Source organism: Lolium rigidum, chromosome 3 (assembly GCF_022539505.1).
Source record: "Lolium rigidum isolate FL_2022 chromosome 3, APGP_CSIRO_Lrig_0.1, whole genome shotgun sequence".
Lineage (NCBI taxonomy): Eukaryota > Viridiplantae > Streptophyta > Magnoliopsida > Poales > Poaceae > Lolium > Lolium rigidum.
Window position 1 is genome coordinate 242539049 of NC_061510.1, and position 26634 is coordinate 242565682.

At 41.6% G+C, this 26634-nt stretch overlaps 1 protein-coding gene and 1 pseudogene across 1 annotated transcript; both read left to right on the top strand.

Annotated features, from left to right (window-relative positions):
• The first annotated feature begins 14979 nt into the window (after positions 1-14979).
• LOC124699222 (50S ribosomal protein L24-like) lies at positions 14980-19959 on the top strand. The gene is made up of 5 exons (XM_047231561.1): positions 14980-15113; positions 15215-15310; positions 18538-18641; positions 18791-18927; positions 19641-19959. The coding sequence occupies exons 1-5, from the start codon at positions 15054-15056 to the stop codon at positions 19721-19723; spliced, it is 480 nt and encodes a 159-aa protein (XP_047087517.1). The 5' UTR covers positions 14980-15053; the 3' UTR covers positions 19724-19959.
• Positions 19960-21064: 1105 nt separating this feature from the next.
• Positions 21065-23164, top strand: LOC124696275 (annotated as a pseudogene).
• Positions 23165-26634: the final 3470 nt, after the last annotated feature.

Here is a 26634-nt window from a genome sequence, read left to right on the forward strand (position 1 = left end):
AAATAATAATTTTAACAACAATGCTTATCTGAACAATTCTAGTAACAACTATAGGCCATATCCTTATAATAATGGCAATGGCTATGGTAATTCTTATGGAAATTCTTACAACAATAATAGGAATTCACCCCTGGACTTGAAGCCATGCTTAAAGAATTTATTAGTACGCAAACTGCCTTTAACAAATCTGTTGAGGAAAAACTCAATAAAATTGATATTCTTGTTTCTAGAGTTGATAGTCTTGCCTCTGATGTTGATCTTTTGAAATCGAAAGTTATGCCTAATAGGGACATTGAAAATAAAATTGTTACTACAGCAAATGCCATTCAAGTTAGAATTAATGAGAATATAAGATTAATGGCTGAACTGCGTGCTAGGTGGGATAGAGAAGAAAATGAAAAACTAGCTAAAGAGAAGAATATAGCTAAAGTTTGGACTATTACCACCATTAGTAATGATAATGCTACACATGTTGCTGCACCTCCTACTCATACTAATAAAAGAATTGGTGTTAGCAATGTTTCCACTTCTAATGCAAAGCGCGAAAAACTGCCTCGAAACTCGCTAAAACCGCTCGAAACCGCTTGTGATAAAGCCGCTGAAATTTTTTCCAACATTGGGGATGATGATCCCATTGCTTTAGATTATAATGGTTTGAATTTTGATGATTGCCACATCTCTGAAGTTATAAAGTTCTTGCAAAAACTTGCTAAAAGTCCTAATGCTAGTGCTATAAATTTGGCTTTCACGCATCATATTACAAATGCTCTCATAAAAGCTAGAGAAGAGAAACTAGAGCGCGAAGCCTCTATTCCTAAAAAGCTAGAAGATGGTTGGGAGCCCATCATTAAGATGAAGGTTAAAGATTTTGATTGTAATGCTTTATGTGATCTTGGTGCAAGTATTTCGTTATGCCGAAGAAAATTTATAATATGCTTGACTTGCCACCGCTGAAAAATTGTTATTTGGATGTTAATCTTGCTGATCATTCTACAAAGAAACCTTTGGGTAAAGTTGATAATGTTCGCATTACCGTTAACAATAATCTTGTTCCCGTTGATTTTGTTGTCTTGGATATTGAATGCAATGCATCTTGTCCAATTATATTGGGAAGACCTTTTCTTCGAACTCGTTGGTGCTATTATTGATATGAGGGAAGGTAATATAAAATATCAATTTCCTCTCAAGAAAGGTATGGAACACTTCCCTAGAAAGAGAATGAAGGTACCTTATGATTCTATCATTAGAACAAATTATGATGTTGATGCTTCATCTCTCGATGTTACTTGATACACACTTTCGCGCCTAGCTGAAAGGCGTTAAAGAAAAGCGCTTATGGGAGACAACCCATGTTTTTACCTACAGTACTTTGTTTTTATTTTGTGTCTTGGAAGTTGTTTACTACTGTAGCAACCTCTCCTTATCTTAGTTTTGAGTTTTGTTGTGCCAAGTTAAGCCGTTGATAGAAAAGTAAGTACTAGATTTGGATTACTGCGCAGTTCCAGATTTCTTTGTTGTCACGAATCTGAGCCCACTGCCCTGCAGGAAGCTCAGAAAATTATGCCAATTTACGTGCATGATCCTCAGATATGTACGCAACTTTCATTCAATTTGAGCATTTTCATTTGAGCAAGTCTGGTGCCATTTTAAAATTCGTCAATACGAACTGTTCTGTTTTGACAGATTCTGCCTTTTATTTCGCATTGCCTCTTTCGCTATGTTGGATGAATTTCTTTGATCCACTAATGTCCAGTAGCATTATGCAATGTCCAGAAGTGTTAAGAATGAGTGTGTCACCTCTGAATATGTCAATTTATATTGTGCACTAACCCTCTAATGAGTTGTTTCGAGTTTGGTGTGGAGGAAGTTTTCAAGGATCAAGAGAGGAGTATGATGCAACATGATCAAGGAGAGTGAAAGCTCTAAGCTTGGGGATGCACCCGGTGGTTCACCCCTGCATATATTAAGAAGACTCAAGCGTCTAAGCTTGGGGATGCCCAAGGCATCCCCTTCTTCATCAACAAATTATCAGGTTCCTCCCCTGAAACTACATTTTTATTCGGCCACATCTTATGTGCTTTTTCTTGGAGCGTCGTTTTGTTTTTGTTTTTGTTTTGTTTGAATAAAATGGATCCTAGCATTCACTTTATGGGAGAGATACACACTCCGCTGTAGCTTATGGACAAATATGTCCTTGGTTTCTACTCATAGTATTCATGGCGAAGTTTCTCCTTCGTTAAATTGTTATATGGTTGGAATTGGAAAATGATACATGTAGTAATTGCTAAAAATGTTTTGGGTAATGTGATACTTGGCAATTGTTGTGCTCATGTTTAAGCTCTTGCATCATATGCTTTGCACCCATTAATGAAGAAATACATAGAGCATGCTAAAATTTGGTTTGCATATTTGGTTTCTCTAAGGTCTAGATAATTTCTAGTTTTGAGTTTGAACAACAAGGAAGACGGTATAGAGTATTATAATGCTTTCAATATGTCTTTTATGTGAGTTTTGCTGTACTAGTTCATCCTTGTGTTTGCCTCAAACAACCTTGCTAGCCTAAACCTTGTATCGAGAGGGAATACTTCTCATGCATCCAAAATACTTGAGCCAACCACTATGCCATTTGTGTCCACCATATCTACCTATACTACATGGTATTTTCCCGCCATTCCAAAGTAAATTGCTTGAGTGCTACCTTTAAAATTCCATCATTCACTTTTGCAATATATAGCTCATGGGACAAATAGCTTAAAAACTATTGTGGTATTGAATATGTAATTATGCACTTTATCTCTTATTAAGTTGCTTGTTGTGCGATAACCATGTTTACCGGGGAACGCCATCAACTCATTGTTGAATTTCATGTGAGTTGCTATGCATGTTCGTCTTGTCCGAAGTAAGGGCGATCTACACCGAGTTGAATGGTTTGAGCATGCATATTGTGAGAGAAGAACATTGGGCCGCTAACTAAAGCCATGTTCCATGGTGGAAGTTTCAGTTTTGGACAAACATCCTCAAATCTCTAATGAGAAAAGAATTAATTGTTGTTGAATGCTTAAAGCATTAAAAGAGGAGTCCATTATCTGTTGTCTATGTTGTCCCGGTATGGATGTCTAAGTTGAGAATAATCAAAAGCGAGAAATCCAAATGCGAGCTTTCTCCTTAGACCTTTGTACAGGCGGCATAGAGGTACCCTTTGTGATACTTGGTTAAAGCATATGTATTGCGGTGATAATCCGGGTAGTCCAAGCTAATTAGGACAAGGTGCGAGCACTATTAGTACACTATGCATGAGGCTTGCAACTTATAAGATATAATTTACATGATGCATATGCTTTATTACTACCGTTGACAAAATTGTTTCATGTTTTCAAAATCAAAGCTCTAGCACAAATACAGCAATCGATGCTTTTCCTCTATGAGGACCATTCTTTTACTTTCAATGTTGAGTCAGTTCACCTATTTCTCTCCACCTCAAGAAGCAAACACTTGTGTGAACTGTGCATTGATTCCTACATACTTGCTTATTGCACTTATTATATTACTCTATGTTGACAATATCCATGAGATATACATGTTACAAGTTGAAAGCAACCGCTGAAACTTAATCTTCTTTTGTGTTGTTTCAATACCTTTACTTCGAATTATTGCTTTATGAGTTAACTCTTATGCAAGACTTATTGATGCTTGTCTTGAAATGCTATTCATGAAAAGTCTTTGCTTTATGATTCACTTGTTTACTCATGACATACACATTGTTTTGATCGCTGCATTCTCTACATATGCTTTACAAATAGTATGATCAAGTTTATGATGGCATGTCACTCCAGAAATTATCTTTGTTATCGTTTTACCCGCTTCGGGACGAGCAGTAACTAAGCTTGGGGATGCTGATACGTCTCCAACGTATCGATAATTTCTTGTGTTCCATGCCACATTATTGATGTTATCTACATGTTTTATGCACACTTTATGTCATATTCGTGCATTTTCTGGAACTAACCTATTAACAAGATGCCGAAGTGCCAGTTGCTGTTTTCTGCTGTTTTTGGTTTCAGAAATCCTAGTAAAGAAATATTCTCGGAATTGGACGAAATTAAAGCCCAGAGGCCTATTTTCTCACGAAGCTTCCAGAAGTCCGAAGGAGAGACGAAGAGGGGCCACGGGGTGGCCAAACCACAAGGCGGCGCGGCCCCACCCCTGGCCGCGCCGGCCCGTGGTTTGGGCCCTCGTGCCGCCTCTTGACCTGCCCTTCCGCCTACAAATAGCCTCCGTGACGAAACCCCCGGTACCGAGAGCCACGATACGGAAAACATTACCGAGACGCCGTCGCCGCCGATCCCATCTCGGGGGATCCTGGAGATCGCCTCCGGCACCCTGCCCGAGAGGGGATTCATCTCCCGGAGGACTCTACACCGCCATGGTCGCCTCCGGAGTGATGAGTGAGTAGTCTACCCCTGGACTATGGGTCCATAGCAGTAGCTAGATGGTTGTCTTCTCCCCATTGTGCTATCATTGTCGGATCTTGTGAGCTGCCTATCATGATCAAGATCATCTATATGTAATTCTATATGTTGCGTTTGTTGGGATCCGATGAATAGAGAATACTTGTTATGTTGATTATCAAAGTTATGCTTATGTGTTGTTTATGATCTTGCATGCTCTCCGTTATTAGTAGATGCTCAGCCAAGTAGATGCTTTTAACTCCAAGAGGGAGTACTTATGCTCGATAGTGGGTTCATGCCTCGCATTGACACTGACGTGCGAAGTACTTATGCTCGATAGTGGGTTCATGCATTGACACAGGACGATGCGAGAAAGTTCTAAGGTTGTGTTGTGCTGTTGCCACTAGGGATAAAACATTGATGCTATGTCTAAGGATGTAGTTGTTGATTACATTACGCACCATACTTAATGCAATTGTCTCGTTGTTTGCAACTTAATACTGGAGGGGTTCGGATGATAACCTCGAAGGTGGACTTTTAGGCATAGATGCGGTTGGATGGCGGTCTATGTACTTTGTCGTAATGCCCAATTAAATCTCACTATACTCATCATGATATGTATGTGCATTGTCATGCTCTCTTTATTTGTCAATTGCCCAAGCTGTAATTTGTTCACCCAACATGCTTGTTCGTCTTATGGGAGAGACACCTCTAGTGAACTGTGGACCCCGGTCCAATTCTCTTTACTGAAATACAATCTACTGCAATACTTGTTTCTACTCGTTTTCTCTGCAAACAATCATCTTCCACACAATACGGTTAATCCTTTGTTACGAGCAAGCCGGTGAGATTGACAACCTCACTCTGTTTCGTTGGGGCAAAGTAGCTTGGTTGTGTTGTGCAGGTTCCACGTTGGCGCCGGAATCTCCGGTGTTGCGCCGCACTACATCCCGCCGCCATCAACCTTCAACGTGCTTCTTGGCTCCTCCTGGTTCGATAAACCTTGGTTTCTTTCTGAGGGAAAACTTGCTGCTGTGCGCATCATACCTTCCTCTTGGGGTTGCCCAACGAACGTGTGAAATACACGCCATCAAGGGATATGGCAAATTGTGAAGAAGTCCCTTCGCAAAGATCATATCAACGACTTGTATACTACAACATGCAGTGGTATGCTGGGTCACCGCAGCTACTTACATAGCTTTAGTTAAGATATACCTCACTTTACATTCTTTCTCTTCATGGTTATCCTATATCAGTTGCGGTCTGATGATACCAGCTGCGACTTCACTTGTCTATTTTCCTTCTTCTAAGGTTTGTTTTACAAGATAACCACTTGTTGACACTATGAAAATAGTATTGTAAGTGACTTCACTTGCATTCCCTGCTTCCATAATGAATACGGCTCCACTTCTACTACTCCATATTCACTATTTTTCTCACTTTCATGATACTTCCATGTTGAAGTACTCCTTGGTTAAGGATAAAAGTGAGTTTGATTGGTCCTTCCATCAAATTGTTGTGGTTACTTCCCACAATTTTACTTGCTTCTACAAGTGAACCTTCATCTTGTCTTCCAAAATCTTCAGAATTCGTCACTTCCTCACACGAATACCTTTACCCTCTAGACCTATAACATCAAGTAAGAGATTGATATTGCAACATGCATTTGCATATCAAAGTCACACTTCATGTATGGATCTAGTCAATCAATGAAAATCCAATAAAATCCAAGAAGATTCAGCTTTGTGTTTATAATACACATCCTTATATGCCTGAATACAACAGTTGGGTAAGACATCCCTAAACATCAGGATCAGATGTGTAGTATATAACACCACATTATATAGGTTTAGGTCGTGATACTTAGCACGAATACGTGAATTTCTACTATTTGTCTCAACATTTATCTTAACTGCACATTTGCAATGAGACAAACTTGAAACAAAATGGCCTGGGATAGTTGAATTTAGCCTAGTTTTATTTGGAAGTACTAACAAAATAGTATACCATATATATGTGCTATTGAGGACTACTTCCTATAATACAATTAGTTCTAACATGTCTACTCTAAACACATGATTGTTTAGAATATATCACCTATAACTCTAGGATTTCTCTATGTGATATGCTTTACATAAGCCTTCTTTAAATTAAGGACTATGGTTCTAGCATACTTGGTACAGTTATTAGGATTTTAAGGCCTAAGCTTTCGAACTATTCCTTAAATCCTACTCCTCATCATACTTCAGTTAACTCACTTATGATGTTCTACTCCCTCACATCATGATTCTCAAGTGAATCATATATGATTACCAACTTTACCATGAAAAGTAAACTTGTATAACTCCTATCACTCTTCCTTACCTCCTATGATTGACTCATCATAGACATATACTACATTATATAACTTATCTCCCTTACTTAACATCAGTCATTTGACAGTTTAAATGACTCTTACTTAACCATAACATGACTTGGTATACATCTTCCAATAGGATATCTTCCTTGTGGTTGTATCCTCTCTTTGGACTACCATGTGTGGTATACCAACTGTGGTCTACTACCACCCATTATCTTAAGCTTCAATGGTGTTCTATTTATTTTGGAATGAAGCAAGATAACTAATTCACTTTACTAAAGAAAGATAGATAAGAAAGATTGACTCAAGTGTGTCAGGATTATTCTCAAGTGAATACCATCTCAAGTCAAAAGAATAGTTGGTTTAGCATAGTTGGCTTAACTAAGATACTTCCTATAGACACTACCAAACCTATAGGTCTCCTTTAAAGGGTTTTAATCCTAGGGTCAAAGCATTTGCTCTGATACCAGCTGTGGTGACCCAGCGTACCACTGCATGGTGTAGTACACAAGTCGTTGACATAACACAAGTGAAACACCGTTCCACCCATATTACATCTCTCAGAGTGGTACAACAGAAACATATGCGAGTCCAAGGTATGTCTATAGAAGTACACACGAGCTGTTACATAAGATCAACACAACCTCCTACTTTACAGTGAGGTAAAATTTCAAATAAAGCTCCAGAAGAACGACTCGTAGTCTATCTTATTACTAACTCAAGTTCAAGAGCTACTTGGCTTGCTATAGAAATCTAGCTACTTAGGTGCTAGGATTAGGGAAAGGTTCCCTTCTATTACTAGTCTAGGTTTCCATCATAGCTGATACAGAAGTTGACTCCATTGACTTGTTTGACTGGATTCTTCATCTTGTTGCAGTTGACTCCTTTGTCTTCGAGTTCCACGGTAGTTTCTCCTTCGGTGCCTTGATCTAAGAAGGGGGTTCAAATGGGATAGAATGAGTACGAGCGTACTCAGCAAGTTCATATTAGGAAATAGGTGTATCATGCACTAGCTAAAGCCATAGACCAGAAAGTCATAGGCCAATGCAAGTTTTCATAAACATTTCTTCAAAAGGTTTATTTTATTCTGAAAACTATGCCCGTCAGTCTTCACAGGTTGACTAGAACTTCGTGGAGTTCCTTTCTCGCCGCATTCGCAGTTCCCTTCCGGAACAGGGAGTGACGAGTCACAATTCTTGATACCCTCTGCAGAGGTGCGTTACTTTACCCCACAAGAGATCTTAACTTTGTTGCCGGCCGAGAGTATGTCCCCGTCCACACTTCCTTGGGTGTGAGGCCCAGTATAAGATCCAAGCCAATCACTGCCTTCTCCGCGACCCTGCAAACCCACCCTTTTGTCCACCCGTACACCCCCAGTAGACTTCTCCCGATAGTACGGCTTTACTCACGGTGCACTTTGGACAATCCATCATATATCGTAGAGCCCGACATCACACACGGATGGGGATTTAAAAGGCTATCCCAACCTACGGCAGTGCCTCCAACACCCCGCGGCTCTACCAATCCGTTGGCGTGCAGAAGGGAAAAGATACAGCTGACTTCCCCAGAGCCATTATAGATCTTATGGATAACGCGATATGTACGGCGCTAGAATCACTGGACGGCATTGGTACTTAGTCCTAGATGAGTAGTACCCATGCAATGGAACCTCCACCATATCAACACATACCATGGTTCCATTGCCCACCACATAGTCATATTCATAATTGTAAAATAATACTTTGCTTTTCAATGCATGAGTGATAAGTATAGTACTTTGCATATAGTTTGATACAAATAATCAAATGACATGAGCAAGCGATGAACTTGCCTTTCTTGACTGCAAGATTATGCAGGCAAAAGCTTCGATACGTGATAACTCCAAATGCTGAAATACCATCATCGTCCGGTAAGGACAATGTTTAAAGAACTGGCAAAAATGCTATAATGCATAGTATGAGATGCAATCGTCCCGAGCGTAACCTAATCTCGATGATTTAGGATAGATGAGTTGTAAAGATTTCTTTAAGGTGTGTTGCACTTTTAGGAGGGTTCTCAAACAAGGTTCTTATTAGGGTTTGGTTATATTAGCATCATAACCAAGTGATATAAGACATCATAACAATCACACACATAAAGAATAGTAGTGGAATAATATGTAAAGAACAGTTGTCAATTTTTAAGTTCTACATGATATGGTTGATGATTACTTATATTATACTTCAAAAGAATAACTTTTGAAGAACATGTTGTTTAAGAAATAATGAGTATTTCAAAGAAGGATAGGGCTTCTAAGGTTTGATTGACATTTGTACTTCAAAAGAATAACTTTTGAAGAACAGGTTAAAATAAGAATATGAACTACTTTAAATAGGAGCTAAGTGCTATTAGGGTTTACTAATAAGACTGGTTGGTGCTTAAGTAGAAGTGATCTACATGTAGCAAGTATTAGTAGGTTTATTACTATGGTTTCTCCTAAGCATCATATCAAAGGATGGTTATCAAGGTGTTGCTATGAGTTAGGGTTTACTATGACTTCATATTTGCTTTACCAAATAATCTCTAATAGTTTCTAAGCTAAGTGGTTTATCATTTCCTAAGTAAGGTTTAGTTGGATAGGAACATGTGATGTGATTTGCTACACAAAGTTGATACTAGGGTTTATCATTATGGTTCTACTAGGGTTTAATGATTGAGGTTGATCTTAATGGTATTGTATATAGGAGTGGTGATCAATGGTACTAATTCAATTAACAAGTTAGGGTTTCTACCTAGGTGACATTAGTGGATCATATAGGTTTTAAATAAGAATAGGAACATGAAATGATAATATCATGTGACTTGGTTTATGCTAGTGGATCATAAGCATGCATTCATTGGTTGTTTATTAAGTTTCTACACCTAAAGGTGAGGTGGATATAATTGTATGGGCTAAACCCCTAGGGTTTCAGGGTTGCACTAATTTAGGATGATCACATGAAATAATGGGATCAAGGTCTTACTGAAATTGAAACTAGGGTTTCTAAGCTATGGTATAACTCCTAAAATGATAATTGGTAATAGAGTTGTGGTTACTAATTACTTTGAATCAAAATTAGTGATGGTTTGATAGTTTATTAATCTTCACAAGATTTAATAATTACAGTACTCCTATTTTGGTTTAATTAAGAATCAGGGTTTAATAATTGTTATTAGGGTTTAAAATAATTAACTTGTTAACTAAAGATGTTTAAGTAAATAAGTTTTGATTTACCAAAATATTATTGACTTATAATATTTTCTTGAGTTATTACTATTTAAAGAAAATAGAAAATAGTAATTTGCAAATTAGGGTTTATGAATTACCACTAATAATTAAGTTAATGTAAATATGATAAATAAAATTAATCTTAACATTTTACTTAGTTACTGAATAGTTAAAATTTAAATTTGAAATTTCACTAATTATTGAATTCCAATTGTATTTTGAATAAATGAAATGGCATAATTAATAAGGTTAAAAATAAGTGAAATTTTATTTTGACACACATTTTTGTTTTATATTTTATTTGAATAGAGTTTATTTTTGTGAGCATTTTGATATATTATTCATAATTTTCTGACATTTACTCGAATTTGAAATTTAACCTAAATACTAAACGTACCGATTCATTTATACCCGCAGAGACTGACTGGTGGGACCAAGTCCTAGTCATCTGCCTCGTTGGCAGTTGACCGAGTCAAAAAGTTCAACGGGTCCACTGCCACGTCGACATCACCGACGGCTTGACGCCGGCGAGGCAGAGCGCGACGGCGACGCCGTTTTATGACCCCCCGGGACGCGCGAATAGGATTTTCCGACTCCCCTCGAGCTATTGAGCACGATGGTGTTGTTGGTTTGGCGAGGGGATCACCGGAGCTACGCCGGCGACCATGTCCCGCGGCGGTTTACTCCGGCGAGCACACGAACTACGACTACGGTTGACGATTCGAGAGGATAAAAGGTGCTACAGACGCGTAATCATACCCTGAGTCTTCTGAGATGGTCGCCGGTGATGATTGAGGGCTCAGGCGAGCTCCACTTCGCCATTCCCGGCGATGTACTGCGGAAGAAAATCTTGAAATTGGCCGCACACACACCTTCCCTGGATGCTCGGCTTGGTCTTCAGAACGAAGACGTCGAGGCGCACCTCCTCGACCCAATGGTGGACTCCGGGGTGGCTCCTATCGACGGCTAGCCGGAGAACTGGCCGTCGGTGGTTTTTGTTGATGGCCAGAGATTGAGAGGACTAGAGAGGAAATGGAGTAGCGGAGGTGAACAAGGAGTGCACAGAGGTCCTCCCCCTCTATTTATAGGCCACGGCTAGGTCATCATCGTCGGCGCGTCGCCGGAGACGGTGCGGATATTGCGATGGGGATGAACTCGATCTGGGCGCGAATCTTGGCACGATTGGGATAAGCTCGGACGCGAGAAACTTGTACGAGGTTCAGAGACGGTCTGCGACGTCCGGGGTCAGACTTATCGTCGACGGTGAGGTGGCCGAGCTCCTCCATCGCGGCTCGTCGTCCCCGGAGAAGACGACGGGTTCATTTTTCCTCTCGCACGATCTTTAAAGCAACCCAAACGGTAAGTGGCTTTGGGCTGGGCTGCACCTGGGCTGTGGTGGTGGGTTGGTTGTTGGGCTGCTACGGTGCTGAGGTCCACCAGGGTAAGTCCTCCTCTCTTCTATTTCCTTTTCATTTTCTGTTTTTATTTTCTGTTTTGAATTTTGTTATTTGAATTCAAATCTGATTTCTATTTTGTTTTGCTGGTTCTAAACTATTTGAATATCAACATAAATTGATAATAATGCTTACTGTATTATTTTGTTGTTTAAATAAACATTGAATTTTTGATTGGAGTAATATGTTGTGGGGTTTAATTAAAATGGACATGGTTTAGATATTTATCTAAATTTCTTTTTAATTTAGGAACAAATTCTATTTAAATGAATTGAAATTCCTAACATGTGCATGGTGAACATATTATATTGTGCTAGTGCTCATTCATAGTGATTACTCACATATAATTTAATTATATCTAGGGTTTAACAAATGGAATAGGGTATGGAATTGGTTCATGATTTTATGTGGAGAATTATTCCTAAGGTTTTAAGAAGATGGTTAAGAAAGTTCTATAATCACTAATCTGGTTTTAGTAAACTTTAGCTTGAACTAATTAAGATGGATCCTATGTTTATAATTAGCAATGCATTTGCTAATGATGGTTTAATTTATAGAACACTACTTCATTTGGTCTACTAGGATGGAAAGGTAGGGTTTAATATTTTATGTGAAGTGATTCCTATGTGAAAGGTTTAGGGTTTTGGTGATGCTTCACTAATTGAAGTATTAAATAGGCATGAGGCATGGCTGGGTTATAATTATAATCCGAAGTAATCCATGGGTTGGAATTCACATGTAGTTTAGGGTTTAAGTTGTGATCACCAATATGATACACAACTAGAATTAGGATATGGCATAAGCTTTGGTTATGTTTTACTAATGGGACATGGCTCTCACCTCCAAGATTAAAGGTTGGTTTGAACAAGTAGAATTTAATACTACTCTAATATTCTCTAGGATAGACATGGATATGGTTAGCATCTATAACCTCTCTCACTTCTCAATATCTTGGAATATCCTAAGGTCCTACTCAAGAGATGATGATATGATCCTCTAAATATATGGTTTCCCTAGGAATTCTACCTTGGTATCTTCTGTAGCTTGTTCTTCAGGAAATCTGATAAACCTGCATCTTGTGGTATGCCTCCACCTCCTAGCTTCTTCATCTTGATCCTAGCTAATGCATGGAGTGGCTCTATGTGTGTGCTTCCTTGTTTCATGCTACAAGATGAGCAAATGGATGAAGGGTATGGCTCTATTTATAGGCTTGAGCAAGCTCTAGTATCATGACACATAGGTGGTGACTCTTGTTTTGGTTTGATGAGTAAGGTGCTTGGTTGTCATGCCCTCATCCATAGCAATCCTTTGAGCATGAGGTGGCAAAGCTTGGAAAGCAAGTCATGTAGATATTTTCATCCCATGTGGCATAGATCATTATCCTCTCATATGATTTATTTTTGGATAGCCAAGTGGCATTTGCTACTAAATATCTTGTGGATGGTTTTATTATTGTGGATGAGTCATCATACCATCTTTGATTGGATTTATATTATAATATTGGTCAAAAGGTTAATGTTGAGGGTTATTTCTCAAGTTTGGATAGTTGGTGTTTGAATTCACCAAGGCATGATCATATGAGTTTCAAAATACTCATACTTAGTTTTATTCAAATAGTTTGAACTATAATTTGTAATGTAAATGGATTTAGTTTTATGATATTCCATGTATTTAATAAGTTATGATTTAAATAAGAATATGTGGCTTTTATGCACTTTAGACCCTGTGGTTTACCTTATTTATAAATGAATTAAATTACACACAAAGGTAGTTGCTAACTTTTAAGTATTATTAAGTTAGGGTTTGATTGTTAAAGAATGTGTTGTTGTAAATCTAATTCCATTTGATCTAATCCATAGATCAAATCATCTCTACCCAAAATAAGGTTTTAGCAAAGATCACAGTGAAGTTTATAGCGCTTGACTTGATGATCTACTTCAATTCCAGCAAGTCAAGTGAAACTTCGATGATCGTGGTAAGTTTTATTTGAAAGCGCGAAAATCCCCCGGATTTTCTATGCATGAATGCAATGCACACTTTGGTGTTCTCTCATTTTGTTGCCTCTAAACCTGGGATATTACAGATTGCAAATTAACCGCTTCGTGGTCGGCGACTACTTGCGCAAGTGTGTGGAGTTGCGAATATCTTGCAGGGTTGAGAGCTGTTGCATTAGCGACAGGGATCGATCGAGAGAGACTCGTCGACATCATACAAGTTATCATCCACATATCATCGAGTTCATCATCGTGTTCATCACCATCCACATCGCTTACTGAGAAGATCGGGTCACCCCTTATTACCATCATGGTGAATATCTAGCTTTTTGCAGAAGGTTCCGTAGTTATATGCTCGACCACCTCCTCATCTCCTAGAGCCCACACACTTCTAGCCATCGCACATTCCATTAGCGAATGGCGCCATGAGTCAGCAACTCCACACAAAATACAAGCATGTGTAGTTGACATATTAGGATGATGCAACAAATCTGCTGTAGGTAAAGATTGCTTGGCTAACCGCCATACAAAGACTTTTATTTTCGAGGGGACATCTAGCTTCCACATTTTCGTCCAACACTTTGTATCTTGCGAGCTATCTGAGCTGGTTGAACATCCATCTAGCCAAGCTTCCCTTCTCACTTTAGAATCCACAAGCATGCGATATACAGATCTTACCGTGAAGAAGCCTCGCTTTTCAAAATTCCAAGCCCAAAAGTCTCCAACAGTCCGAGTACATAATGGAATACTCTTAATTGTGTCTATATCCACTCGTACAAAGAATTTGTTTAACTTCTCTATATCTCAAGACACAGATGTAGAGTCGATCAGCTCACTTAACAGCATTGGAGGATCAGCCTCTAGGAAAGCAATTGGTCTCATTGATTGATCAAGTGGTAGCCAGTTTTGAGTCCAAATACGAGTAGATGTTCCATCACCAATGCGACGAATGAGGCCCTGTGTAAGAACCTCCCTCCCTTCTACCAATGCACGCCATATCTGTGAAGTGTGATTACCCAATTCAGAGTCTAGAAAATCAACGTTTGGATGATGAACTGCTTTGATAATCCTAGCGTTCAATGTTGTAGAATTCCGGAGAATCCGCCACGCTTGACGGGTTAGAAGCTAGGGCGAGGTCAAAAAGTTTAGTATCCCGAAAACCTAGTCCTTCCATGTATTTAGGTTCCGTCATCTCCTCCCACGAGACCCATGCGGTCTTTCGTTCCCCCTTTTTACTGCCCCACCAATTTTTTTCTAATAAAAGCTTCAATATGTTGACATAATCCCTGAGATTTCCTGAGACGTTCGATCCTGCTCTGACTGAGCCAGCATCGTTGATCCGGCCTGCGGCTAGGTGTAAGTGGGCCCAAACTTCACTTCCCGTGCCAATTTCTGCCAGCCCGCTTTGCGGCCCATCCCAGGTGGTTTTCTTCCTCCGGCCACCCTCTCTCGCGAGCGCCGCCGTCTCCAACCACTCCCGCTCCCACCCCAGCCAAGCCGCGCCGCCAGCTGAGAGGCAGGAGCCCGGGAGCTCGCTCGCTTCAGGCAGGAATGGGGTGGAAGGCCGCGGAAAAGCTCATCAGGCACTGGAAGATCCTTCGCGGCGACAACGTACGTACGGGACCTCTCCGTCCCCTCTTCGCTCCTCTTCCTGCCTGCCTGCCTTGCTCTTGACTCGAGAGATCTCAGAATTACTGCTCTTTTGGCGACAGGTGATGATCATAAGGGGCAAGGACAAGGGGGAGAGCGGGCTGATCAAGCGGGTCATCCGCTCGCAGAATCGCGTCATCGTCGAGGGCAAGAATCTGGTAACATAATAATCTCTGCTCTGCTCTGCTGTGCCCCCCTTCCTTCCCCACTTCTCTTGTCAAGTGCCATGTGGCATTTATTTAAATAAATGGTTTAGATGTCTCTCTCTGGTCTGTTCTTCAGTTAGCCTGCCCGCGTGTGCACTGCTGGGACAACGGTGCTACTGTTCGGTGAAACGAATGAAAGTAGAAGATGCCTATGTGGTTGCATTGGAGTATCACCCATTTTTGTTGATGAATATCTTGTTTGTCGTATACACCTGGATCATGCTATGCTATTGCACTCCAGGTGTTTGTCGAAATTCCTAGTCCATTGAAAGTGAAAGGAGCCTTGGCTGTGTTAACTTTGCGCGCTAATTCCTCGCACGTTTATTTTGGTTAATGTTAGGGCTGCTGTGCTGCACTTTGCACATAGTATGTTTTTTAGTCCAATATATGTATTTTTTCTTGAGTTGTCGTGAATGATGAAACTAGACCATATTGCCCAACCAGATAGCCCCACACTGGGACACAATCTGTATGAATAGTGAATGAGAATCGACCTCTTTCCACCACATACCAAGCATCCATCAGGACATAAGGATATTGTAATCAGAAGTAAGTAGGAAATGGCAACATATTACTTGTAGGATGCTTGCCTGCATGCATCGCCATAGACTCATACATGTGGAGGTTGGTCAAACCCTGTAGGAGTCAAGCAGTACCAGTGTCACTTAGGGTTGTTTTGGGTTATCGGAAATTAGGCCTAGTCTCTTCAAACAGGTAGTGCAACTGTGCAAGGGGAACGAAACAATGCCAGAAATATGTGCTCTAGTGTTGTTCTTATCTACTACTCCCTCCACTCCATAATAATGAACTAAAACCACGACAAGAAGTATGGAACGGAGGGAGTATGTTTGAGCGACTAGCATATAATATTTTTTGGTATGTTGACGTGTACCGTTTCGTTACTGTGTTGTACATACTTACATTGCAATGTCCTCACTCCGCTACATGCTTTAATTTTAGTGGACTGTCAAACTGACAATAAGACGCCTTAGAAAAACTAATATTATCAGCATGCAATCTTTTGCTGGATTTGTACATGCCATATTAAATCAGGTTGATTTGTGCATGCAGCAATTTACTATAGTACATGAAGCTATGCTAGGCAGTATTGCACTCCAGATGTTTGTTGAAATTCCTGATCCATTGAAAGTGAAGGGGCCTTGGCTGTATTAACTTTGCGTGCTAATTCCCCAGGCTTTGAGGCTAATGTTGGAGCTGCTGTGCTGCACTTTGCACATATGTTTTTAGTGCAATAGATGTCTTCTTGAATTGTCGTGAATGTACCATAGGGCCCAAAACCAGATAATCTCGCTGGGACACCATCTGTATGAATATGAATCTTTAAATAGTAAATGAGAATCTACCTCTTTCTACCACATACCAAGCATCCATCATGACATAACGATATTGTAAGTATGAAATGACAACATATTACTTGTAGGATACTTGCCTGCATGCATCGTCATACATATGTAGGTTGGTTGGGGGTGGGCAAACACGGTTGGGTGGTTTGACCGGTTTGGCTCAGTTCAATTTTTATAACTAAACTGGAAGTCCGTTTTGAGATTGTGAATGGAAATGTACTAGCACCTCACTGGACGGTTTGGCCAGTTTTACACGGTTTCACTTTTGCCCACCCTTAGAGGTTGGTCAAATCTTGGAGGAGTCAAGCAATAGCAGTGCAACTTAGGGCTTGTTTGGATTATCAGAAATTAGGCCCAGTCCTTTCAAATGGGTAGTGAAAGAGGAAGAAGACAATGCCAGGAAGCAGCAATATGTGTTGCAGTGTTGTTCCTATCTACTACGTTTGAGACTAGCATATAATCATTTTTGATATGTTGATGTGTACCGATTCGTTACTTATAATAAGGCACCTTAGGAAACTGATAATAACAACAATGCCAGCGATGTACATACTTATATTGCAATGTCCCTCACTCCACTACATGCTTTACTTTTAGTGGAATGTCAAACTGACAATAAGGCGCCTTATAAAAACTGATAATAACGGCATACAATCTTTTGCTGGATTTGTACATGCCATATTAAATCAGGTTGATTTGTGCATGAAGCAATTTACTATCGTGGATATTGAGCAGGAATTGTGAAATTTTACAATCTGTGTCCTTAAATCTTTGTGCTTTTAATTGGAGTATCAAACTATTGCATCTGTGTAGAGAATGTCTAGTTTGCCTACAAGCGGAGTACAATATCATCCTATGCTACGAGTCTGTCTATGATTGTTGCACTCTAGGTGTTTGTCGAAATTCCTAATCCATGAAAGTGAAAGGGGCCTTGGCAGTGTTAATTTTGTGTGTTAATTCCTTAGGGTTTCAGGCTAGTATTGGAGCTGCTATTTTGCACCTTGCAGAGATGTTTTTCAGTGATGACTGCGACACATGTTTTCTTCTTTAATTGTTGTGAATGGTGAGGAAAAACCATATTGCCCAACCAAATAGTCTCACGGCACACGATGACTAATATGAATATGAATCTTTAAAAGTACATGAGAATCTAACACTCTCCACCCCGTACAGGGCATCATCATGAGTTTATGGTATACGGATATCGTGAGTAGGAAATGAGCACATATTACTTGTAGGATGCTTGCCTGCAAGCATCATCACTTTATTCTCAATTTTTTGAGAAGTCAAGCAATATCAGAGTAACTTAGGTCTTGTTTTGGATGTCCGGAAATCAGTAGTCCCTTCAAATAGGTAGTTAAAGGGGAACAAAACAACCCCAGCAATATGCATTGCATTGGTGTTTCTATCTGCTTTTGAGCATATAATCTTTTTTTGGTATGTTACATACTTATACTACAATCTCCCAATACATGCTTTTACTATAAATGAACTGTCAAATTGGCACCAAGACTCCTTAAACAAACTGATAATAAGACCATATGATCTTTTTGCTGCATTTGAACATGCCATATTAAACCAGGTTGATTTGTGCATGGCGAGGAATTGACTCTTGAACAAGAATTGTGAACTGTACAATCTGCTTCCTTCTCCAATACTTGTATATTTAGTGTTGGATGCTTGCACTTTTACTGGGTAACACTGTAACAGGGCAAGTGCAATCTGCAACTGATCATTTTTTTTCATTGTTCTGTTAATGTGGCTCTCTCATACATGAGAAATTACTTAAACAATTGTGTGTTGACATCATTTCAGGTTAAGAAACATATTAAGCAGGGGGAAGGACATACTGGTGGGATTTTCTCAATCGAAGCTCCACTTCATGTTTCAAATGTACAAGTAATTGATCCTGTCACAGGGTATGATACTTGACCATCTTTTAATACCTTTATTATCTAGGCATAGATATTCAAGTAAACGAAAAATATTCTCTAGTCTCTAGATATGATATTTCATTTTCTTCCATGTGTTCACTTAAAGAATATTTCTTTACGCAATTTGACTGCAGGAAACCATGTAAGACTGGATACAAGTATTTGGAAGATGGGACTAAAGTCAGGGTCTCTAGAGGAATGTATGCATCTGGTGCTGTGATACCTCGGCCAGAAATTTTGAAGGAGAGAAAAAAGCCGAGGCCCACATCAGGTATGTGTTTCATAAGCACATCATATCCTCCTCATAATTTCTTACTTTTCAACCGCATAATAATAATTCTCTTAAGTGAAGGGTTGACTGATTTGTAATGCTGCAATTGTGTGCAAATCTGAAATGTTCATGATGTGTGTGCTGTTCAATTTTGGGATTTCTATTGAGTTAACAAAATTTGATCTTCATGTAAAATCAGGAGAGCAAGCAAATGCCAACTTATACCACGCTATTTTTAATTTCCTTGTCTTGCTAGAATCTATTTTTTTGTTGTTCTGGAACACTATGCATTATGTTCTTAAATAACTGGATCTCCGATAGTCGTGCTACTGTAGGTGCTTCTGCTAATCATGTTTGCTGAATTCTATATTTTTCTGAAGACTTTGTTCTTCACAGGCATGATATAAGTTAGCAATAGTAAAGAGTGGATGAAACTCTGATGCTGCACTGTCCTTTACAATGGCTGGACTTGAGAGCTATGGGGCAATATGCATATAGTATGTATGCATAAGAAAAATAACAAGTAGGATGTAGATGAATAACAACTGAAGCGCAGTAGAGATTAGTTGCTTTCTCGAATTGATAAGGTAGTTAGATCGTAGGGGGTATCTACCATCTGGTTGGCATTCAAGGAAATGCAAATATTATTAGATGAGCATTCTATGAATATGATATGTCATTCTAGGAAATGTAATCTTCTGTCACTCATGCAGATGGCCCAAAGGATACACCAATTGAGCATGTGCTGGAGAAGACCTACGATGCCAAAGCTGGAATTGGTATGCCTGATCTGTAGAGGAGATGTTCCATTGTTGAGAGCGGAAGAGAAAGAGTTCCGCATATGTCGTCCATTCATCACAGTAGGAACTCTGCAGTTATGTCAGGAGACAGTCAACATGTATTCACGAATAAGTCTACGATGATTGTCTTGGACTTGTCAGAATCTTCTGTATTCCCTGAAGAATCTGAATGATGTGTATCATGTTAATCTTTTCATTTTATGAAAACCCTCGCCACTAAATCAAAATAAAATCATGAACCGGCCTCTGGCAGGAGTGATCGTGCTCACGAAGCTAACTGAAGTGTGCGCAGGACTGGCTTCAGCAGTACTTGTGCCACGCATGCTGGCTAGTGAATCTGAAGTTTGAGCTGAAATATGGTCATTTTAGAGCGGAGACTACTCTTTTTAAATCACATGTATTTTGGCTGAAAGTTGATGCTATGGATGTTGAAACCTGCCCTTTTTTTAGAGTGAAGAGACCTTCTAAAAAAATTGCACTGAAAGTCAGAACCTTGCTCTTTTAGGATGTGTTCGGTTGTGGAATTAGATGGAACAGAATGGAACGGTTCCATTCCTGGGAGCCGTTCTCGCGTACGGTTGCTAGATAGAATGGAATGAATTCGTTCCCTGAATGGGAATATTTGGGCCAGATGCGGAACGCACCCGTTCGGGCAAATCGGCCGGACGAGGTCGAACCGAGAGCAATGGAAAAAAAAAATCCTGCTGCGTGTCTCACCCTCCATCTCTATTCTCACCCTTCTCTCCACCCCGCACGGTCGACGCGACCTCCACCACGCATAGTCGCCGGCACCTCCACCCCGCACGGTCGCCGCCACCTCCACCCGCGTCGGCGCCGCAACTCGCACCCACGCCGGCGCCGCGACCACCACTCGCACCCACGCCGGTGCCGCCACCATCTCCCACGCACGCAGCGGCGGGATCGAGCGGGAGCAGGCGCGGCGGGGACAGACGAGGCAGAGCCAGGGAAGGGCGGGAGAAGGCAAGAGCAGGCCGGAGCCGACGCGAAGACGGCGGATTTCGAACCGGCGGTGGCAGATTTCGAAGGTGAGCAACTCGATTTGGATGCAATATCTGACCCGATTTTCTTTCCTATCCCTTGAATCAAAAAATCGCATGAGTGCTGTGAAATACATGAAATTTGTGCACAATATGTGCTGATCTATGATGCTGCTCGAATTTATGATATGAAATACATGAAATTGATGAAAAGTTGCTATGAACTGTATGAAATTTCTTGGAAATATACATGCATCATCTTTATTAACAGTGTATAAATTGTTTGTATGCATGTATATTCTTTATTAGCACTGTATGAATTGTTTGTATGCATTGTAGATGGGCAAAAGCATGGATAAAAGGAAAAGGCTGATGAGGGGAGCTGCTGTTTTTGTTGTTTGGGCTGCAATTGTTGTAGCTGTTCGGGTCTTAAAAACGTATTTCTTATGAGCCAATGCATGAAAGAGATCGGATGAGAATTGATTATCTCACTAGTAAAATATGGAACTCAGATGTGACTTGTATAAACATGTTGCGGTTTAACAGAGCTTCTTTCTTTAGGCTGTGTGAGATAATGAGAGAACGCAAGTTGCTAGAAAATAGTGTCCATTTATGTGTGGAATAGCAAGTGTCAATGTTCTTGGCTTCTTGCATACAATTGGACATAATCTTCGAAATAGAGTTGTTTCAAAAAAATTTGGTAGATCGTTCAACACAACTAGCATATATTTTAGGCAAGTCCTTCATGCCATTGGTGAGTTGTGTAATGAATATATCAGGCCACCTTCATCGGAGACCCCAGAAAAGATAGCAGAAACCCTCGGTTTGACCCTTATTTTAAGGTATATACCAAAACCATTACTTACCTACGTAGGATTGTATTCACCCATAGTATTGATATTTCTTCCACTATATATGATTGTATTGGAGCTATTGATGGTACACATGTGCGAGCATCTGTTGTTAAAGATGTGGAAGATTCATTTCGTGGTAGGAAGCCTTTTCCTACTCAAAATGTGATGGCAACGGTAGATTTTGACCTCCGGTTCACATATGTGTTGGCTGGGTGGGAGGGGACAGCCCATGATGCAAACGTTTTAGCTGATGCATTAGGACGTGAGAGAGGCCTACAAGTACCAGAAGGTAACAAATTGACTTACATATGATTGTCCCTATATTGTCCAAAAAATTGTCACCAACTTGTCTTTTTTATAGGCAAATATTACCTAGTTGATGTCGGATATGGAGCCAAGCCCGACTTCATCCCACCGTTCCGTAATGTGAGATACCATTTGAACGAGTGGGGCAAAAATCCCGTCCAAAATGCGGAAGAACTTTTCAACCTTAGGCATTCATCTCTACGTATAGCTATAGAGCGAGCTTTTGGATCCCTCAAGAGAAGATTCAAGGTTTTAGATGATGCCAAACCGTTCTTTCCCTTTCCGGTACAAGTTGACATCGTTGTAGCTTGTTGTGTTCTTCACAATTATGCACTATCCCAAGGAATTGATGAATTCATCTTACCGGAGGTAACTTGGACCGCCCAACCAATCCCTGTCACAACTCAGCAAGCAAGAGACCATAGAGCAACAGTTGACTGTAGGCAACAAATTGCTACCCAAATGTGGGCAGATAGGCAGATCATGTATGGTCATTGAGTGCGTCAAAACCATGTATTTGAAGTGTTATTTATGTTTGCATTCGTTGTATTGAAACCATGGTCCATTTTATGTATTGAAACCATGTATTGAAACATTTCAAGCTATCATTGAATCATGACCAGATTAGCAACCACCTCAAGAAGTGGAGGAAGATTTGGGGCAGGCTGATCCAGTTGAAAAATCTGAGTGGAGCTCTATGGGATGAGGATACTTGCACTATTCGACTTAGCGAGGAACACTACGCAGGGCATTGCGCCGTAAGTTTTATCTATTACATGCTATTTACTACCATGAAGTTATGTGTACTATATGCTTCTCACTTGTGTATTTTTTGTAGAACAACAAACCTGATCTCCCATTCTTGAATACCCCAATTGAGCACTACCGTGCAATGGAAACAATCTTTGGGTCCACTACAGCAACAGGGAAGTATGCCAAGTCTGGGAATGACCCCTTGTCTATCGATCTTGAAGATGAAGGCCAACAGAGTGAGCTGAACACATCGCCAAACATGGGCGAGTCGGCTGGCAAAGCAGCACCGAAGAAGAAGGCCAAACTTGTGCATAAGGAAGATGATCCATTAGTCACCACTCTCCAAGATGGGTTCAAAATGATGGCTGGAGATGGTGATGATCTACCTGATGGCTTGTGGGATGCGTTGGATGAACTGAAAGGATTTGATGATGAGCACATGGCTCATTATTATGCTCATCTTGTTGAGAGGCCCAAGATTGCAAAAGCATTCATGACTCTTAGCAGGCAAAACAAGTTGGTCTGAGGTGGGTAGGTTCATGGAGAAGGAATTTGAAATTGTCTATAATCTGAATTGAAGTGATGGTATGAACTTCAATTACCTTTAGGCTATGTTTGGTACCTATTATGATATATGGACCGTAATGATGTAATGCCCGTAGACAACTATGCTTTTGGATAACTACTACGCCATGAACTAGACATGGTTGAAATCTGTGGCATGAACTAGTATGTCATTCTTTTGGATGAATGTTGGACTATTTGGACTACTTTGCAATGAAGTTGGACTAGTTGGATGACTATATGTTATTTGATTTGAAATCTGCGTTGTGTTGTTCGAATATACTTGTTTTCATTGTGAATATATATTTGTTGATGTTTATTATTGAAAATATAGGCGAGGTGCTGTCAAAATTGTAATTAATATTGTAATACTAAAAATCGCACACAGCAGTGGTAAGCTCACCAGTCTGTTAAAAAGGTGACCACATGCCACTTGTAGCCATTTCATTCTCATCCCATTCCAAAACCGAACGCATGGATGTAATGGTTTCATGACAATTTTTTGTCGAAACCGAACGCAAGGATGGAATGGTTCCATGACACTAGAATGGAATGGTTCCATTCCATTCTCTCCCATTCTACAACCGAACACATCCTTAGAGCACGGACCTTCTAATCTTGAAGCAAAAGTTGAGATCTTCCCATCTAACTATTTGAAACCCGTAGTGTTAGGGTCGAACGCACGCTAATGTTCTGACGTCCAGGAATGGGATGGATGAACTTAAAGAAGGTAAACTCTTTGCAGATTGTGTGTTTCGGTACCATTCTCTCTTTAACAATGCAGGTTGTGCCTGTAAAGCCAGCTGTGCAACGCTGCAGAACATATGCAGGTCACACTCCCCGCTCGCTACTTCTCCTCGTCCAAGCTTGTCGCATAGATGTGAAGCAACAACAAGAGGTTTAGAGACAGATGGAAACACGGGAAATACACGAGCGCATGTGCAGGATGTACTACGTATTCGTGTATCTTGTAAAACAAAGAGGAGATACTACATATTTATACTAGCAGTATACTAAATAAAGTTCATATGAGGCAGATTTGCAGTTAATTTGCCTTGTACATGTTGGCTTTGGATTCATATATGCAACAACTTCTTGCCATAACTCTTTTGTGAAATTGGCAAACGGCGTGCCGAAAAACGAACTTAATGGGACACAAATTAACCAGGAGTAAGAATGAAACCGATGATCGACAATAAACATGTGCAACGTTTAGCAAGGAAGAACAACGACAACCAGGGGAAGATGAAGTCATTTGTACTCATCTGTATCCACTTGAACAAATTTTCAGCATAAGTAGTTAGAACCCATGACAGTGATGACCGCAATCTGTATTCATTTCAACGAAATCTGTATTCCTTTGCACAAAAAAGTTTGAATACAGAGTTTACAAAATCTGTGTGGGTATCTCCACACAAAAGATGGATACCTACATACATCTTCAGAGGAGTTAGTACATTTACAATCGCTGGGTGCTGATGGAGATGGTATCCTAATTACTAGCTAGCTAGAATTGGATATCGTAGGCTGAAAGAGGCAGGGAGTAATCGATGTCTCCAGCTCCGTCGAAGTCGTTGCCGAGCGTATCCCACGCATCTTGTGCTATCACGTCGTCTCCTCTCTCATCAGCCACAAAGCCTTCCAGTGAGCTCGCATGCTGATGATGATCCTGGCCTTCTTCTTGGATCTTGCCTCCGTGTTCCTTCACTGCTGGCACCTCTTCGAGCTCCGCCTCCATCAATCTCGTGCCGGCTCCTTCTTGTATCATGGCTTGGCCCTCGTCCGACGCCATTTCAGGTTCTGACAATCTCTCGAGCTCCTCATCCAACCCCCCCGCCCAACTCATGATCCCGTCGTCGTCGTCGTCGTCGTTGTCGTCGTCGTCGTCGTCGTCGTTGCCGGCTTCTTCTTGGATGATGGGGTGGCCCTCCTCCGAGGCCACTTCAGGCTCGGCCAATGTCGCGATCTTGTCGTCGTCGTTGCCGGCTTCTTCTTGGATCATGCCGGTGTCCTCCCCTCGCGGGCTTTCCAGAAGAGCCTCCAACGAGTTCACGAAATCGTCGTCCTCGTCCATGACGCTGGTTGACGCTTCAGCCGCGGGCCGTGGAGAAGGTGCGACCGGCTGCGAGCGAGGTGATATACGATGACGTTCTTGTGGTGTCCCCCTTGGACTAGCCTGTCGTTGTGGCATCGCCGGAGCAGGACACTGTGGACGTACCGGTGGCACTGGCACCTCCAGAGGCGCCGGTGTTGGGCGCATCCGCTTGGGCGGCGGTGGCTCGACAACGTGATGCGTGTTGGTGACGCCAGGCTCCCGTGGTCGCGAGGAAAGATCAAGGGCACCCGGGGGCGGTCGCTTCTTGATCGACTGCGGCTGCATGATCTTTGAAAGCCCAGGCGACGCATGTTCTTGTCGACGCGGCTGCTGCTGCTGCTGCTGAAGGGCCATGACATTGGCGAATTCTTGTCGACGTAGCTGCTGCTGCACGGCCATGGCATTGGCGGGTCCTTGTCGACGCAACAGCTCCTGCTGCTGAAGGGCCATGGCATTGGCGAATTCTTGTCGACGTAGCTGCTGCTGCTGCTGCACGGCCATGTCATTGGCGGGTACTTGTCGACGCAGCTGCTGGTGCTGGTGCTGCACGGTCATGGCATTGGCCGTTCCTTGTCGACGCGGCAGCTGCTGCTGGTGCTGGTGCTGAACGGGCATGACATTGGCGGCTTCTTGTTGGTGCTGGTCGGCGGCCGCGGCGGCCATGGCAGTGTCGTCAGGTTGAAGAGGAAGATCATCCCCTGCTAAAGATTCCTGGAGCGTGACGGGGTTCTTGGAATTGAGAGGGACGTAGAGCCTGCAGAAGACGCGCTCCCACCCCTTGCCGTTGACGGCCAAGTGGTCCAGGCCGGAGCAGCGGTACTCATCCATCCTCCAATCCGTCTTGCGCCTCTTGTCCTTGTACATGTACTTAAGGGTCTCGTGGGAGCCGATGGTCTGGCCGGCGCGGTTCTTGACGTCCTTCTTCTCGGTGCCGACCCAGCTGCCGGGGCCGGCGGCGCGCGACATCCTGAACCCATTCCCGGCCTTCTGCCGCTTGACGGTGGTGAAGAAGAAGCGATTATGGGTCCTGGGAAGCCGGGTGTACCTCTTCGCCAGATCCTTGGGCTCGAAATCGTACACTTCCACCTCGGAGATCACCGCTGCCGTGTCTGGGAGCAGCTCGCCGAGGAGATGGCGCCGGAGGTAGACGCTGATCGCCTCATCATGCGACGGAACGAACCGGGCGCCGGAGCGGAGCGCGTGCAGGACATCGGCCGTACTCATCCGCGGCGCCATCTTTTGCATGAGAGAGCTAGAAGGGGCCGTCGAGTGCTTTTTTGGTGTGGCGCAAGCTAGGGTTTACCTGAGCATAAATACTACAGTACGCATGTCCAATC